At 39.4% G+C, this 19,193-nt stretch overlaps 1 protein-coding gene across 4 annotated transcripts in view; it reads right to left on the bottom strand.

Moving 5' to 3' along the window:
• vps13d (vacuolar protein sorting 13 homolog D) overlaps positions 1-19,193 on the bottom strand; it is a 78,472-nt gene that overhangs the window by 24,673 nt on the left and 34,606 nt on the right. For 3 of the 4 annotated variants that reach the window (XM_041946761.1, XM_041946763.1, XM_041946762.1), the window contains exons 36-51: positions 18,761-18,961; positions 18,014-18,103; positions 15,177-15,317; positions 14,956-15,081; positions 12,392-12,466; positions 8,927-9,029; positions 8,107-8,259; positions 4,191-4,326; positions 4,039-4,086; positions 2,707-2,857; positions 1,897-2,113; positions 1,566-1,813; positions 1,291-1,482; positions 1,044-1,170; positions 727-869; positions 178-308 (exon numbers count right to left, since the gene is read on the bottom strand). In XM_041946761.1, coding sequence (XP_041802695.1) covers positions 178-308; positions 727-869; positions 1,044-1,170; positions 1,291-1,482; positions 1,566-1,813; positions 1,897-2,113; positions 2,707-2,857; positions 4,039-4,086; positions 4,191-4,326; positions 8,107-8,259; positions 8,927-9,029; positions 12,392-12,466; positions 14,956-15,081; positions 15,177-15,317; positions 18,014-18,103; positions 18,761-18,961 — 2,282 coding nt within the window. The remainder of the gene's footprint in view (positions 1-177; positions 309-726; positions 870-1,043; positions 1,171-1,290; positions 1,483-1,565; positions 1,814-1,896; positions 2,114-2,706; positions 2,858-4,038; positions 4,087-4,190; positions 4,327-8,106; positions 8,260-8,926; positions 9,030-12,391; positions 12,467-14,955; positions 15,082-15,176; positions 15,318-18,013; positions 18,104-18,760; positions 18,962-19,193) is intronic. The other variant, XM_041946764.1, reaches the window with a different exon arrangement.

Here is a 19,193-nt window from a genome sequence, read left to right as displayed (position 1 = left end):
TTTTTTTTTGGTATTTTGCGTTTATTAGTTATGTCTCAGTAGAGATGCAGACAGGCATGAAACAAAGGTCTTTGTTCTGAAATTGGGAATGTTGCCATCTCAGAATAGGGTGTGCGTCTTAGCTGCTAGACTACGTGAACAGCCCCTGAAGAGTTCTTTTAGAAATGAATTTCTCACCTTTCCTCTCGCAAACTCTCTCTGAGCAAAGGCCAGTTTGTGTGTAGAGCGGTTGTCCAGCAGGTAGCGTGGTGCAAAGGTCACGATGTGGGTGTCCCTGTAGCGTCCTTTTCCTTTCCGCACACTGATGCCTGTGTTGATCAGACAGGGAACAATGAATGCCTGACAAACATTTTTAGTGATAACATACACATACATACATACAGTACATTGATACATACATGCATACATACATACATAGGTCATGAATACATACTAATAGACTACTGCAATTTAGCTCACTTAATTTTTCTTATACTGTATGTCTTTGCAAAATGAGTGACTGCATGAAGGAGACTTTACTTATCGATGCTAATGCTGGAAAACTACAACATCATGAACTGTGCCATAATATCTCTCACAATATTATGAGCGCAGAGTTTTTCAGGGCGGTGTATCCTAAACACAGAATCAGTCTTAATCTTGATCCTGTGCATCGTACATCATTACATCAGACACAAGTTCAATTAGTGAGATTTATTTGTGTTGATTGTGAATGTAACAACTTGCCTATGTTGTAGATGAGGCCAGGCCTGTTCCCGTGCTGGATAACCTTCACTGCTCTGACTCCACTCCCTCCATCCAGGGAGAAGCCTTGGCACCAGCCTGGAACTCCGTCTGGGTGGATCCCTTTCCCTATCCGCATAGTACACCTGTGGTCAAGATAGATGGGGACAAAATGGAATGGGAGGATTTATGAATGAAAACACCAGGATGTTGCTTGGGTAGAACAATACTCACTACCTAAGAGACAATGTGTGGTCCAGATGCAGTTACTCATGACAAGAAAGTGGAACAGAGTGGTCTGGTTTGTGACACACACTTACATAGCAGGCTGCTCCTTGTCAGTGTAGCAGAATAGTAATGGACTGAGGCTTCGGGCCAACTCATGCTCCTCAAACTGGCCCGCTGCATCGGCTTTGCCATTGTCCTGACGGAAAATTAATGGCAGACCTGTGGGAAGAACATTGCTTTATGGAATATTACTACAGAAACTTGTTCTCAAAGCAATGACTGGATTGGGTTTTCTCTCGAATGCACAACTGTAGTTTTTAACAACACAGAAAACATTACCAGTCTTGTTGATAAGCCAATAGGGGGCAGAAATCAGGATCTTCAGTGCCCCCTGTGCCCGCAGAACAATGCGGATGGTAAGGCAAAGCAGATGTTTGTTGGTGTCATACAGCCTCATGCGCACCACATAGTTCTGCGTCCCAGGTGGAATCAGCAGCTCTTTGCACAAAGGGAAGTTCTCCAGCAGGACCCCTGATGGACACACACCGTCAATACAAGAAGTGAGAATAAGGAAAATGCTTAGGAAATACACAGCAGCTAGTGACAATCCTGACCTAGCTCCATGTTCTGCGACGTATCAGCAGAATGAAGTACGGCCTCCTTTCCTGGCTTCATTGAGCCTTTGATGGACGTTCCTTTGATGTAATAGTTGAGGTCACATGGTAGCAGGTTGGCCAGCACCATGGTGGGCAGCAGGTAGATGGTGTGACCTGGCTGTCGGTAGATCTGCTTGGCACTGCCAGAAACCCTCTTGGCAGGCTGCTGCTCTGGGTAGTTCTCCTTCTTGATGACCACACAAAACCTGCAAGATGCAGAGAAATTAGGGGGATGGTACCAGATCTGAGTCAAACAAGGACCAAGAACAAGACGTCTGACTGTATTTACCTGAAATTGCGCTTGAGGTTGTCCTCAAAGTCTGCTGACTGGCACTCCCTCTTACTGCTGTTGATCTCTCCGGCCCGCTCCACGGTGGTCCAGTGGATGGGAACCTTACAGAAGAACAAGCCCAGGCCTTTAGGCCGAGCCTGCAGCCGCCAGGAAGTCAGGTGGAGGGGGACGGCCAAGGCCTGACCAGGCAGGATAGGAGGCAACACCACGGGTTCTGGTGTAAAAATTATAAATTCAATATAATATCATCAATTTATATCTAAAACTATACAGATAAAATAACATAAAAAAAGCAATAAAATAGTATAAAAAAGACAATGCAATAAAAGAAACTGAAAGATGAAAACTCATTTAAAACCAAGATAAAAGAAATATGTTTTAAGGTAATTTAATAAATAAAATAAAACAACAATAATATTTAGAATATCATATTAGCCCAAATTTTCCCGGCTGGGGATAAGTAAAGCTTTTTCTTATCTTATAATGAAATATAATTATACCATTATACATGTAAAATAAGTTACATATAAAATTAAATAACATAAAAAAGATGTGATACAAAAAAATGTATTTAACAAAGACACAATATAGGAGGCATGAAAAATAAAACAACATAAAATTCAATATGAATTTAGTTAAATACAATTAAACCTAATCAAATGTCATTACCTTTACATTTAATAAAATAAACTAATACAATTAAATTTAATTCAACTAAAAACAATGACAAAATAACTATAAAGGAGCTGAAATGTATAAGAAAAAACACAAAAATAACAAAATATGAAAGATAAAAAGAAGTCTTACTGTCAGGAGCGGAGGGGCTGTCGAGCCTGACCTCCATAGGAACATCCAGTCGATTCTTCACCATGAGGGCAGATCGGACAGTTATGACCTTCCTGGCACTGCCCTCCATTGTGATGGAGAAGACAACTCTGACAGGAGGCAGAGCTGAGAACTGAGAGGTCAGAGGGATTTACAGACAAAACAACTCACATTAGGTTTTAATGCATGCTGAGCATTTGGCTGCCATTAAGTGCTAAGGACATTCAACATGGCCTTTATTTGAACAATCACTGCCATAATTTTAAAGACAGTCATTTATTTCTAATGTGTCTGTTCTATTAGTATATGTCATCATATGTTATTCAGAGTCCTCTCTGTTTTCTGATTTGTTCCTGTTTGAATTTACTGTTAATCCAGAATCAACACTTCCTCCATATTTACCTGTGGTCTTAATACATTCAGTATAATGTCCTTTTCCACAGCACTAATTCCATCAGTACAACGAAGTCAATTCATACTCACCTCTCTGCTGCTCTTATTCTCCAATAAAATATATATACTGTATTTTTAAACTCACTAATTCATACCAGTCACTTCTTCGACTTTTTTTTTTTTCAACACTAACCCATTAACCCTAGAAAGTGATGTTGAGCAGCTTGCACCTTGCATGGCAGTCTCCACCATCAGTGTATGAAAGGGTGAATGAATGTGTTGCAAAGCAATCAACAGAAAATAACCTGCAACTATTTTAATTTTTCAAAAAAGAAACACTAGTCCCAGCCTCTCAATACCAATGATTTTATCTGTTAACTTGTTAAGATATGATTTTTGTCATATAATCTGATGTTTAACAGACCAAGTGAATAATCAATCTGAAAAATAATCAGCAGAATATTCAATAATAAAAATACTTATCAGTTGTAGCTCTAACTCATTCTCTTTTCTGGTAGGCATTTAATGTGAAGTTTCACAACTGTTTACACTGTAGAAGCAACATGAACTGATTACTGTGTTGTTGTACTGATGGAATACAATGGGCCTTTATGTGTTCATGCTGGTTTTACTTTTAGGTTCTCATATGCTGTACAGATTGTAAAGCATCCTGCCACAAATTGTGATTTGTGACACTGGGATATAAATAAAATTGACATAAGTCGAAAATTTAAGGTATGCACTTCCATGCTTTTTGCTTCATTGGATGCAAAAATAGCAAAGTTGCTTTGCCATTTCTAACACATCCAAGTGTTTTTTTTCCTGGTGTACAATCAGCATTATAGCTGCTACTGTGGCTATAGACTCTATTCTAAATGCTTACTTCGCTCAATAGTTTAGAAACAGACTGGTCAGGCTTACATAAACATGTGGGTGGATGATGTTGGTTCTGCTTATAGGACTGCCAACCTGTGAAAAGCAAAGGAGAATAAGAAGGGTTTAACAGCAATTTGTTAGAAACACTTAACATTGTAAACATTAATTTTGCTTTTGAGGTTTTGACTTGTGCTCACAGTGTTGGAAGAGTTGTTTCTGTCCGCAGCTGCATAACGAAAGAAAACACCCACTTTGTCCACAGACACCGGCTTGACTTGCTCCCATCCACACACCCGAACCAGTAGCTGGTGCAGCTTCAGCTCATGAGTGTGACTACAGAGGAGGAGGCAAAAAGGGATCAGTGATACGGAATTCTAATTTCTGAAACCCATTTGTGGAAAAAACACAGTTCATCACTCCATCATTTATACTAGATCGGAGTGCCAAAGCTGCAACAAACCATGGACAACCCGGAAAAAATCAATCAAGGAATTAATTATCAAAATGCCTAAAATGTCTTCTGAGACGCATTTCACCATGTACACCTTCTGGGACTGAAGAACACCAACCGACCACAGCCAATCATCGCCAAATTTGCAAGCAAGGACAGAGGGGTATGTATTCTAGTCTAAAAAAATGTAATTTATTCTCCACACCACGGTCACAGAGCCAATCCACAACAGCTCAGACACAATTGGTAATGTTCATGACCCAAATACTGATGACTCATCTTTTATCATATTTTTTTCCAACCATCTTAAACATCTCCAATTGCCCAGTCCTAACAGGAGGCAACTTTAACACAGCTGTCGACCCTTCAGTACTAAATTTCAAACAATACGCATATCCGGCTGTCAACAGAAACACAGTTCATGAGCAATCTTGGTCTTACTAGTTTATCACCATTAATCTTGACCCTCCTACCTTAAGCTCAGAGTTAATTTAACATCACTTCTGCAAAAAAAAAAAAAAATAACGCCTCTCCTGTCACACAGTCTCACAGTTTGACAAACAAAATTTGCAAAAACATCGTCGTCGAAAAATGCCAACCTACAACACATACAATGAGATTCTCCACAGAATCCATTTCACAGTGAAACAAGTGTTTTAAATTGGATCAGAAATATGTGCATGCAAAATAGCCCAGAAAGCTATATTCATGCCACCTGGATGAGAAGAGCAAAGACTTCTTCTCCACGTAGTATATGCAAAAGTCTTCCAGGTGACTTCCTAACTGTGGCACTTGTCTTCAAGTAAGAGGTAAGAGTATCTCCTAATGTATTAAACCCAAGAAATTTTCAAAACTTCTTAGATAAATTCTTTGTTCTTGTGGTAGTACGCCCAGTGTACATTAGGTAGGGCGACCACATAGTCTGAAGCCCTGTAAGTGTAAGTGAAAGTACCAATTTTTGAAAAGAAATCACAGAGTTTCTATCTGTATTACTGGGCTGCCACATCCAATATCAGTGTTCTTAATGTTGTTAATGTTCTCACAGTTCTTGTCTTCCCTGTGTTGTTTTGTTAGTGATTTGTGTTTCGGGCTTAATTAAAAACAATAAAAAGAAAAAGAATAAAATATATACCAGACTGAATTTTAAAAGTTCCACAGACCAATGCACTGTATAGTAATTAACAACACAAACTGACGTTTACTGAGGAAATCTATGACGTTCACTGACTGTAAACATGCCAACAATAAACTCAAGCAAGGGACATATTGTTGCATATTGTTGCTGCCCCTGGCAGCTCTTGAGCAAAAGATGGATATTCTTACCCTATGCAATCAATTCTAGCTGAGCTGCCGGTGTTGTGTCGAAGTCTGTTCCCCTGTCGAATTATGTTCTCCTCTTGCTAGAATGGTGTTTCCTTTAATGCTATCTACCGACTGGTTAGGGTTACGGATAAGGTCAGCGGTAACGACACCCACTCACACCAATTGGAGGTCACTAAAATTAATGTTGAGTCAGTGTGTACATATGCAAAGAAAAACTGCAAATTCTGAGCAATAATGACATGGGTAAACGCATGTCATCATTCAACCATTGGCTGTCGAGGTGGTGTCCAGCAAACGGCATGGGCTTTGCAGATCATTTTCTGGGTAAGATCTGGTCTGAGTAGGAGAGTCAGCAGTCATCCCAGTTTAGATGGAGCAGCTCTCATCTCTAGAGATCAGCCCAAGTTTATTGGTGGACCAGAACTATGACAACACTGAGATCAGGAGGCAGAGCTGCAGTCCTACACGCTTCTCTGTGCTTCCATCAGAGCAATTACTCACCTGAAGCCAAAGACAGACTGTGTCTGCTCCCCGACCACGTAAATTAATTAAATCAAAAGTAAACAGAAGAGGAGTTATACATAAAAAACAAATAAAATTAACACCACCACATTAGATTTGTCATCTAAAGCTGTATTAGTACACAATTTAACATCAGATAATCGTACCGATATAATTTGTCTTGTCTAAGTCTAAAACTAGTCTAAAAGAATTAACTCACATTTCTCGAGGCACTGGCCGAGGACGGGGAATTGCAGCCATCTTCAAATCAAGCCTATTAATCAACCCTGAACCTAAACTCAATTCTAACTCATTCAAAGTCCTTGTTCTTAGTCTTTCACACCAAACCTGGAGAACATGATAGCCAATTCTATTTGTGATAGTGTACAGCGCTCCTAGTCCGTATTCTGCATTTTTATATCAATTCTCAGAGTTTTGATCAAGTTTAGTCCTTACTGATTTGTTTACACGTAGATCTATGCAATATTTCACACACTGCATGGATTTAAGTGTGCAGACCTCTCTCCTGTCAGTTTGTACTTGATGCTTCCACCACTGCAGCAAATACTTAGTGGTGGACATCGTAAATTATCAAGTTTAATCGTCAAAACAAATTAAATGCCATATCTCAATACAACAGAAGAATACTATGCTAGCATTAGTCTCTCCAAAATGGACCATCTTGTTGATAGTGCTGCAAGCTCACTATGGATGACACTCAACTCTATTGCCCCTCTAAAAATGAAGATGATAAAACAAAGGAGGTTAGCGCCATGGTATACCCCCAAAACCACAAATTAAAGCAAACATCACAAAAATTTGAGAGGAAATGGCATTCCACCAATTTCAAATAATATCATTTAGTCTGGAAAAATACTGTTAAAACAGATAGGAAGGCCACCTGCAATGCAGACTCCCGTCACTCATAGCTAATAGAGGAAAATAAGAACAACCCCACATTTGACATGCCTGATCTAAACGATCAACCTATCTCTCTGACCCCATGCCATCCATAAGGAATCTCTAGTTATCTTTGATCAGGATAGGTCCTGCCACATAAAACAAAGTTAAAGAAATGCTTTTTTCACATACGCGGGCATGAAGAAATTTGGGCTCTCTTGGTCTTGGTTGGTTCTGCTACTCTGAATAGTTAAGTGAGAAGAAGAGGAACTGATCTTGAACATTTTAAGCAAGAATACTGTATTATTTTGGAGCCAATTTTAGAGGGAAGGAAATGGAAGGCATGTTCGGGCATCCCAAGAGATTTAAGCTCTCATAACTTTTACCAGGGCATCAGACCGTTATCAACTTTTAAAGGCTATGGCATGTTCACAATCATTGTTAAGAAAGGCCAGGTGATGTAGATTTCAAAGCTTTCGAAATATGCTGACTCTTCAAACCTTGTGCCAACCATCGACAGCCATGGGCTAGCCTACCTCAAACTCGATTAAAATAACTGATGCGCACAAAGCAGGAAAAGGCTATGAGAGGATAGTAAAGTGTTTTGAGTCAGCTGTTTCCTCAGTTGGTTATCTAATTATGAAAGTGAACAGGCATGAGAGAGGTCAAGTTGAGGTCTGGAAGACCATGAAAATGATCTGAGAGAACAACTAGTTGAATTGCTAGAAAGGCAAATCAAAATCCTATTTGACTGCACAAGTCCTAAAGGAAGATGTAGCTGACTCTGGAGTGGTGGCACACTATTCTAATGTGCATGAAGTTAAAACAGTTAAGCATGGGGATGGATTGATCATGCTTTGGCCTTTTAAAAGTATGATGGACAATTTCATATTCATGGGATAAAAGTAACAGGTGCTGTGAATGTGAATCAACCGTACCGGTGGCGGAGTTTCTCGCGGGCTTCAAACTCAAAAGGAATCTCCTCCCCAGGCAACACCTCTCTCCACTGGCTCACATTGTGAGTGTCATCAGTTCCTGGACCGTGGACATCTGAGATGGAGTCGGCACTACTGCTGTGAGACAGTGCCACCCTGTAGGGAAAATGTGAAAAGCTTTACATGGAGATCAGAGATCAGTTTTTGACACTGAAACTGTTGTCTGATAAACAAACCAGTTAATATTTCCATTTTAAGAACCCAATGCTGTATTTTCACTAGCATATTAGCACGCTACACTGACCCAATAATCTATGTTGAATATACGGATGATTTTACAACCAGTTCTCATTACTTACAAGCTACAACGACCAATGAAACATGGAAACTTGATGCAAATCCAATGATAGGTGGTGATGTGACACATTGTTCCTTTTATACCATTTTTTAAACCAAACACCAAATTCATTCAGGCATTCATATACACTTTGTCAAACAATATTGTCAAATTAAATTATCTGCAAACCAAAATAGGTGATGTTGTTACATAATTTCTTGCAATTGATAAAGCAATAATATTTTAGCTCCAGGTCACCTCACAAGACTTCAAACAATACCAAATTTTTATGCACTCACAAATGTGCCCTCGATCACAAAGCTTGGTGAAAATCAGTCAGCACAGGGTGCTGGGTGTCAGCAAATTCAGTTTGAATCCTTGCTTGCAAGTCTAGTTATCCCTTCAAATCTGCCAAACATGCTGTACCAGTTTGTAGTACATGTAGTTATGGTAACATACACAGTTGTGGTTAAAAGTTTCACCTACCTTGTGGGGGTCGTAGTCAGAGTGGCAAACCACATGGTACATCCTGTGTGGTTGCGCAGAGCATATGGCACGAATGGCTGCCTCCTCTTGGACAGCTTGACATCTGTGGGAAAAATCAAAGACAATATGAGTATGCTAGGCCTATTATATTATTCAGCAATAACTTTGGTGGTTTATATTCCGTTCTAACAGTCATGCGCTTGAGACCTAAAAAAGCAGCCAAGGCACAGATACCTAAAATTCTCTCCTTTTAACGGACATTCCACCAATTTTATACAAACTTAGTAGTCACAGGGACAACTAGTCAGCCTGTGAAAACAACTGTATAGTACCTTCTGTGGCTCTGGAGACCCTGACATCAGGTGAAGTTGGAGATTACAAACAGAAAATTGAACAGAAAGCCTACATCATGAACAAGGGTTATGAAAAGACAATTTTAGCTGCTTTATCCAGTGTTTCTCGAGTGTGACACATACTCGGGGAAAAAAAAAGCCATGATATGTCTGCTCCACCTGCTTTGATGTTTACCATTCTTTCTTTAATTGTGCCCCCAACAACAAAAATTTCTGGACTACCCCTGTGAAAAAGCCAACTTGTTTAGGAATGAAAAATATTGCATGTGACTTATTTAACAGTTATAATTAGCTTGGCCTATGTTTCATGTTCTACAAATGAATATTCAGTTTATACAGATCAATACATGGAAGCAACTGCAAACTAAAAGCACATGAACAAACAGAAATGTATTGATCAAAAAAGATTTTCTTATAGGCCACTAAAAATAAACTTTGTACAGTATTTTGCTCTAACAAAAAAAAAACAGCATGAAGAACTTAAAAGAAGCTGTTTATTTGAGATGAAAAAGACAAAACTTTAGGTCAAGTATGATACCATAAAATAACTAATACAGCAGTCAATCTTACTTCTCTGAACTTACAAATAAAAACTATAACAATCCAAAAGTTCTTTTTTCAATGGTTGATAGTCTCATGAACCCTAAACCTAACTACTTCTCAGATCACCTGAGTGCTACAAAAGGCAATGAATTTTCTGCCTATTTTAGAGATAAGATCACATTCATCTAATGAACAATACTCAGAAAAGGATGGACAATGCACTACAAAATATAACTCCAAAATCAAAATGCATCATGCACTGCTTGACAGCAGCGGACTTGGAAATGATCGGGAAAGTTGTCTGTGAGTTAAAATCCTCTGCCTGTGCTCTTGATCCCATTCCTGCTACTTTTTAAAAACATTTTTTTAACTGTTTCGCAGAGGAAGTTTTAACAATAACTAATCAATCACTATTCACAGGCATCTTTCCTACAGCTTTTAAAACCACTCTAATTAACCCACTTGTTTACATCCTTGTTTATGAGCTTGCAGAATTGTTCCCTGTCTTTGCTGGCACATTGCAGCCAACCATGGCGTGTTACTGCAACCGTGGATTTAGTTTCATTTGAGGCACCATTTCATTTACATGTGGTCATGATCGTTTTGATTTTTCTCTTTGCTGTGAAACAATTTGATTTTATGTGAGTGCTATAAACTACATTACATTTGTTGATGATTTCCAAAAAGAATGCTCATGTTTATTTCTGCCTTACACAGAGTTTTATACACCTGGCTAATCATCAACAGCTACAATCAAAGGAGCTGCCAGCATTACTCCCCATTCTACAAAATTGCAACTTACTCGTATGACAATTTCTTAAAAAAAAGTTTGGGAATTTTAAACCTTTAGACAGCAACAGTGGCAATAACAGGAAACAGTGGGGGGGGGGGGGGGGGGGGGGGGGGGGGACATGCAACAAAGAGTTAAGGCACAGGGATGTCTCCTACACTGGTGCTCATACTGACATGTGTTGTAATTCAAAGGGATGCACACTGGTTAGGGGTGAAAAAGAGGAGAGGGATGTGTGAGCAGAGAAAAACACTGACCTGCTAATGTTTTAGTGGGGGTGGGGGTGGGGGAGGGGTGATACTAAATGCTTATTTCTGGTGATTTTTAGCTGAATCTCTCTATTCTTTCAGCAGACAATGCCAGGTACATATGTATTTTATGTAATGTTTACATCGTGTAATGCATGTCTTAGCTGGCTTTAATCCAAAAGCAGAAGAAAATGGGGAAAAAAATCGATTTAACAGATGACAGCAAACGCTAGACCACATAAATCAACACACCATTATTTGATCAACATTCTAGCCATGGCCCTGGTCTAGTGTATAGGATTTAGCAGCATCTAGTGGTGAGGTTGCAGATGGCAACCGCCTCAATGCCCCTCTCCTTACCCTCCCATACGGTGGTTGTTGAAAATGTCAAAAATATGAAAGGTCCTCTCTAAAACCAGTATTTGATTTGTCCTTCAACTACTGTACAAACATGGTACAACATGGCAGACTTTGTGGAAGAGGAACTGCTCCCTATGTAGATATAAAGGCTTCATTCTAAATTAAAAAACACAAAATGAAAACATGACAGTTCTTATTTTGAGGTGATAATACATTAATGAATAATTAATTATGGATATGGTATTCCATTTCTGCCAGTAGATCCCCCTAAATCCTACATGCTAAGACTTTAACATGAATGAATAAACTCAGGGCAAAGGTTGTACGTATTTGTGATCCTAGATTAGCACCTTTACCCCATATGTAATATTGGACAATTGATCAATAATTACCAATAAGAGAACACTCATATAATTATTAGAAAACAACTTTAACACTAAGGTAGTGATTTCACAATACAGTAGCAAAACAGCCAGCTGCCTTGTTAACTTATACCAAAACTAGAATGCATTCCTTACAATAGAAAAGATGTGTTATTCAATCCCATGCTCTAAATGCCCATAGTTTTTTACAAGGGAATAACTACAGACTGGTCCTTGCCCACCTTTGCCCCTTGGGGAGCCCATGAATGGACCCACTACTGGTGCTAGCAGCTCCGCAGCAGCAACAAGGCCATTTCTTCACAAATTCTCCTTCTCAATGAGGTTTCAGCTTCTTAGCTATTACTTCGCTCACCATAAAACCTGTCTGCATAACACTGTCACTGTCAGAATGTGGTCTTGTGAAAGCTGCTTCTTGGGCAGACAAACTTGGTGGAAACATTAATTTTATTCAAGCGTATTTGTCTTTGCAGCTCATCCAGTTTAGCGTGTTTCAAGCTATAATAACTCTTGAGATTAGCCTTTTTCATCCATTCAACCAGTTCAACAAGTTTGCATGCCGACATTTATACTGTGACCACTTGAGAACATTTTGCTACCAGGAAAAATTAGAGGCTTTTGACTCTATTTTGACTGATCCTTACTACAAATCTACTGTACAAACAAATAGTCAAAACACTGCAAGATGTCTAAGCCTCCATGGGGAGCAACTTATTATGAGTGAATGAGAACATTGATACTAAGTGTGCTGCTGAGGGAGACTGTCTGGGCGACTAAACTCTGAACGGTACCTCTGGAATGAATCTGCTGCTCGAGGCAGGTCAAACTGGCTGTGCTCCTAGTTCTAAGATGAGCAAGAGGAACACCTGACAGCAGAGAGAGACAGTTACTATACAACAGAGACATGCAGAGGGAACACACAAGAGGGTTAGAGGTTCATCATCCTCATTCTGTACTCTGTATTTGCAATTAGAACTCTGCAAATCAATACTTTTATGGATAGTGTAAATCACTCAGTCAATCAGTTCAAGTCATCTCCCTTCTATTAAATGTGTTGAGAGAAGCAACTAACATAACACAAGTCCATTCATTTTCTTTTCAACTGAGGGACCTGAAGAACTTGGCTGATGAGTGGCAGGTTTTGTGCTTAATTTAACTGATTGATGCTACTCTTGCCATTTGGACTTCTTAGCTCATGTAAAAATAAACAAAATATTGCAAAAGGCTTGAGCAAAGCAGCTAAACCTCCTGTTCTGCCAACAACTTATCAGAATAAAGCAACCCATTAACCAAGTTTCTTCATCCAACCAAAGTAGCCATCCAAAGAGCTACCAGTCGTAAACCAGCTGCTTTAAAGACAATTGTGTTATTCTATGTTTTCCTTATCAACAAATCCCATGTAAATTTCACAACCAACTACATGTTAGTCAATCATAACAAATGATACTGATACTTTCAAAATACTTTTTTGGGGCAGCAGGACAATGTATGATGAATACAGTCAAAACAAACTACAGCGTGTGTCAGTCTGCAAAGTCGATTAAAATCGACTATGAAAATAGTTGGCAAAGAATTTCATCATTGATTAGTTGAAATGATACACGCAATGTATCTAAGGTGGGAGCAGTAAGCAAACCAATGGCATGCCTTCTGAAGCTCATATGATGAATTACAGGAAGTGACAGCCTGTTTTGTCTCTGGGGTAAGCATCTGAAAAATGGCGAAGGCAGAGACTAACAATAGAGAGGAGAAATACCAGGTGATAGTTAGAATGTAAAAACAAACGCAACCCACAGAAATGCCTTCTGTTTGTTTTTCCTCCATTTTGGGGCTATGAAAAAAAAAGCTATTTCAAAGTTAAGGCTTGACAAAGCTAACAACACTGATAATTCTTGAGCCACCACAAAACAGAGATAAAACAGACGGACGGTATTTCTGTCTCTTACGTTTGTTTTACAATTAACCTGCAATCATGTGTTTGTCTGTCAAATAGACACAAACACTAAAGTGACGCCTTAATTTCTTCACAACAGATACTTGAGCAATACCTGGTCAAATATGTATTAGTTGTTCTGTTTTTTGAAATCCTGGAAATAATATGAATCTTTTTTTCATTTTATGCTATTAATAATCAATTAATCAAAGTAATAAGTAAGAGATTAATCAACTATCAAAAAAGTCTTTAGCTGCAGCCCTAGTGTGTGTGCGTGTGTTCATGGTAATGAAGGAACACATCAAACAGTGCAATAGTGGACTCATTGATTTGTTTTTAATAGTTAGACAATGATGGAGCTCTATGGCACAGAGGAGTAAAATAAACTTATTCCTCTGTATATCCAGAGATATATTTATTCCTCTGTATATCCAGAGATATATTTATTCCTTTGTATATCCAGAGATAGATTTATTCCTTTGTATATCCAGAGATATATTTATTCCTCTGTATATCCAGAGATATATTTATTCCTCTGTATATCCAGAGATATATTTATTCCTTTGTATATCCAGAGATATATTTATTCCTTTGTATATCCAGAGATATATTTATTCCTCTGTATATCCAGAGATATATTTATTCCTTTGTATATCCAGAGATATATTTATTCCTCTGGATCAGATACATTCAGTGTTGGTTTGGCTCTGCACATGACATTTGTTGATAATGACAAAAATATAGAATATCACCATTAAGACTTAAAATGTATTTATGCTGGCCACAGTGTCTTTTAATGTCCTTTGAGTTGGTACTAGAGCTGCAACGGTTTACAGTTATATTTAGTGTCAGGTACAATGACCCCTGAAGGAATGAAATCAGAAGGGTTTTTTTTTTGCTTGAACAAATGCATTATTAGAATTTCACAAAATACTATGTCCTGACAGACATGAAACTGGATACAAACTTAAAATATGTACTTTTCAATAACACTTAAATTGTACAATTCAATACTGTAGATAAGCAAATGTACATGGTACGACAACCGCTAATTTGAAGCCAGTATACCGCTGCAACCCTAGTTGGCCGAAAACGGTCATACTTTCCTCATTGTGTAGTAGAAATGAGCATATTAATTCCGACTAGCTTTGGTATATCCAACTACAAAGACACTAGCAAATAAAGATGAAATCAACTAGGACAAGATAAAGTATAAGAGGCTGCTTAGCTTAAATATTTGAAAGAGTCACCTGGCTATGCTATTATCTTCTCATTTATTTTGATCATTTTTAAACAAATTAAAATTTTTCTAAGATGTCACATCTGGCCATCCATTCAATCAATTCAACACATATTTTTAACAAAGTGAGGTCTTCACTGCCCAGTGATTTGTTTGTGGTGCTGTGTGTAGGTGGAACTCACTCTGTCCAAAACTGGGTGGATCAACTGAGGAGCCCATCCAGGGCAGGGGGGTTGAAGACTGGGGGGTCTGTTCCTCTTCGTTACAGTAGTCAGCTATCCAGGAGCTCTTGGTGGTGTTGTATTGTTCTGGAAGGACAGGATAAAGACATTTCTGGCTTGTGGGACAAGTTTAACACTGTTGAGCCAGTGTTCAGCCTGTGCATGTTTGTAAATGTACTCACCCAACAGGACAGACGTGATGTTCACATCCAGTCTCTGCTTGGCTCGGATCCCCATCTTCAGACGTGGAGGATGGAGACGGCCAGCAGCCTGCTGCTGCCAGGACAGGAAGCAGGGCCAGGGCTCGATGAAGGGCTCCCACCCTGACAAATACACGATAACGATTACCACCCTGCGGCTTTAAGCTAAGTTTTGTTTTGTCATTCATGAAAACAACATTTGTGTTGATCCAATGCAGTTTGCTTGGAGGTCTAATCAATCCGTAGATAATATCATCTCACTTGCTCTATACTTTGCAGTTGAACATCTTAATAAATATCAGAATACAGTTAACAAACAAACAGGTCCGTGGGAAAGTGCAGAAGTGAAATAAGCAGTCAACACTATGGCTGGTAACTTCGCCAGACTCCTCCTCATTGACTTCAGCTCAGCATGCAGTACAATCTAGAGCAGGCATGTCCAAACTATTCCATAAAGGGCCGTGTGGCTGCAGGTTTTCGTTCCAACCAAGGAGGAGCACACCAGGCCAGCCAATCAACATCAAGGGATCACTGAGTTATCAGCTGAAGACTGAGCTCAGCTAATTAAGCTGGTGTGCTCCTCCTTGGTTGGAACGAAAACCTGCAGCCACACGGCCCTTTATGGAATAGTTTGGACATGCCTGATCTAGAGCTACCAGATGATCAAGAGACTCCATCCCCTGAATGTCCCACCACTTCTCATCCACCGGGTACACAGCTTCCTCGATGACAGACCACAATCCGTTAGAGTGGGCAACACAACATGCTCATCCTCCATCACCAACACTGGAGCCCCACAAGGTTGTGTCCTGAGCCCCTTCCTGTTTACATTCTACAGCAATGACTGTGTCAGCCCCTCATCCATCATCACATACCTCAAATACTCGGACGACTCTGCTGTACTCGCACTACTCAACAATAACAACTCAGTTGTAAGCTACCATGACTCCATCTCCCATTCCACACAGTGGTGCACTGACAATCACTTGTAGTTAAATGTCTCCAAAACAAAAGAACAGGTCTTCGACTCCTCCAGCACACATAGGTCAGCCTCCAACCCCACCCACACCTCCATTGGCACCAGTGGTGAAGTTGTTGAAATGGTGGAGAACTAAAAATATGTTGGACTCGCCCTGGACAATAAACTGAGCTTTGAACCACACACCATCCTTCCAGAAACGCTGCCAACAAAGACTCTCCGTCATCCTCAAACTAAACTCAAGCACTTTCCGTTGCCCCCCACCTTCTTCGGCTACTCTACAAAAGCAAAGTTCCACCCATCCACCTCTACTGCTACCCCTGCTTCTTTAATATGCTGTCAACCCCCACCAAGAACAGACCTTCACAAATTACACATAAGGCAGCAAAGATCATTGGCTTCCCAACCCCAAACCTCCAAAACCTCAACAGCACAGCCACTACACGCAGAGCACACACCATAGCACCTGACCTCAGTCATTCCCTCAAGCCACAAGGTGGGAACAATTCTCCTTGTAAAAGGACAAATAAATCTTAATCTAGTCTAATCTACAGGCAAGCGGCAGAGGGGAGGGTGTAGATTGAGGCAAGGACTATTGGCATTTTTATAGCCATCAAGGGAATTATTCATGGAAAAAAACTTGTTCATAATCAATTTTGATGAACAGAGATGAGTTTTTAGGGCACTAATCAGGAGATGCACTTTGAAAATTTTTTTTTTTAGGTTTTAGGTTCCATTTCATTCTTCCTGACTGCTAGAGGGGGAGACTGGATGTTACACTGGATGTTATCTGTCTCGCACGCGTACTGGTCGAATATTTAATATCACACATATTAATATTAAGTCACATGAAACCTGGGATGACGCAGAGCAGCCCTGCCCATAGCAGCTAGCTATGGACATTTTGCTAGTAGCCCTGTAACTACATGGTGTTTTTGTGCTATTCTCAATAGTCTCAACACTTAATATGACAGACAGGCTAATGCATGTGTCTTCAAAAGCTCTGGTATGCTAGCCAAGGTAAGTATTCTCCCTTTATTAGCTTTACAAAGATTTATAAAGAGGAGCCCCTTTTTGGGTCCCTTTTAAGGTTTATTGTTGCTGGGTTAAGTAATTTCCAGGGTTGGGCTGTATCCACTTTTTGATACTGTCAAACCCTCACCAAATAATCCTGCTGTGTGTGCTATTACCAGCTGATAGAAATCACACTGGAGGACTTTGATGGAGACACCAATCACTACTATAGCATTTCCAGCCACAGGGTGGCTACAGTGCACTTCAGCTGTGATTTTCCATCTTATCTTACATTAACACTTTCAATATGTTTTCATGTTTATTTTTACTTGAAGCACTCAGTGCATGTAATTTCTTTATTGCGAAGCATTTAGACCTGCATTTTGTAGCATGACAGGTGCTATACAAAAGTCTAACAATTCTTATTATTATTTTCACAAGAAAAAAATGTGATAGGTGTTCCAGTTTTGTTCTCTGAACAACATCAGAGATGGAATAGCAAATGTTAATTACACAGCATTTATCAACAACAAATATAAAACTTGAGTGTAAATGCAACAGTTGGCCTTTAGTAAGTATCAAATAATGACAAAATAACAACAAATAAATATGGCAGGAACAACAATGTGCATAAAGTGTGTCCTAAACACTGCAAATGTAGGCTATTCTTTGAGACTATTCTAGGTTTTTTGCCAGAAAAACAGACAAACGTATTGTTTCTACAAAAAAAAGTTTCTCCAAAAGATTGACTGACAAGCATACAATAGATCACATTCACATTAAAACATAAAACAAATGTTGATATGCTTGGAGTAAATCGTATTACCTGACAACTCTCTGTTGTAGTAGTCTCCAGACAAGGTGAAGCTGGTGTTGCCTTCCTGGCTGGAACCAATGCGCTGCAGAACATAAAGCCCTGCAATAACAAACAGTCTGCATATCATAATCAGGCTGAGATTAGAGATGTTCATCCTCAAGATCCTGGACTGAAATTATTTATTTATCAAGTTGTTTTTTTTTTTTTTTAAAGCACTGTTCCTTGTAGTGTTGTGACAATTACCTTGTTCTTAAGTACTTTATTTTACACTCCTTAAGGTCTAATACAGAGTGTTTACTCCTCTGACAACCAAGAACTGACATCAGTGTTGTTTTTTGTTTAAGATAATTTTTTGCAGTAAGCCTTTATTTGATAGTGATAGCAGCGATTCAGAAAAGCATGGAGAGAAAGAGAGAGAGAGAAGGACAGGACAATGGTAGGAAGCACTCAAACCGGGACACAGCAGTTGTATGTTACGCATCTTCACCACTGGGCCATAGGACTACACCAGGTTTAAATAAGCAGGGGAGCTGAATACAGGCAACAATAAACAACAATAGCGACTGACAATGAACAGTGACTTTTAAGTAAACTCCAAAAGGAATTTGCTGAGCATCAAATAGTGAGGCAAGATAAAATGTGGGACTTGAGCTGCATAATCTTTCATCATAACTACAATACTGGTAAGTTTAAGAGAATTAATTCCCCAATCTTCATCATTTGCTAATGCAGATGTATCTTATAAATGAGACTTACGGGATAAGGTGAGCTCAGCCAGTGGTATGTCACAGTCCAGACAATCATCGATGAAGCAGATGCAGACACTCTCAGCCTTCACCTCCACCCCAGACAGAGGAGCTGAATGGCTGCTGGAACCAGAGTCAGCCCTGGCTCTGGGATAGCCTGCCATGTTCTCTGCATTCTCCAGCAGCCACGTGGCAGCCTGGTCCAACTGGCCTGAGGGATGTATTATTCTGTCTTTATATATGTTTTTATTAAATAATGGTCAAGATTTCTTACTGAGTTCTATTACCAGGTTACCACAGGCCGTATTCATAAAGATTCCTAGTGCAGAGAGTTGCTCTTAGTGATGAAATTCTAAGAAAATTCTTAGAATGATGGCATTTTCTAAGAATTTCCTCTCAGACTAGATCCTAGTAAATATAAGAATTCACAAATCATCTTAGAC

Source organism: Chelmon rostratus, chromosome 10, assembly GCF_017976325.1.
Source record: "Chelmon rostratus isolate fCheRos1 chromosome 10, fCheRos1.pri, whole genome shotgun sequence".
NCBI lineage: Eukaryota > Metazoa > Chordata > Actinopteri > Chaetodontiformes > Chaetodontidae > Chelmon > Chelmon rostratus.
This window is presented reverse-complemented; position numbering and strand designations above follow the sequence as displayed.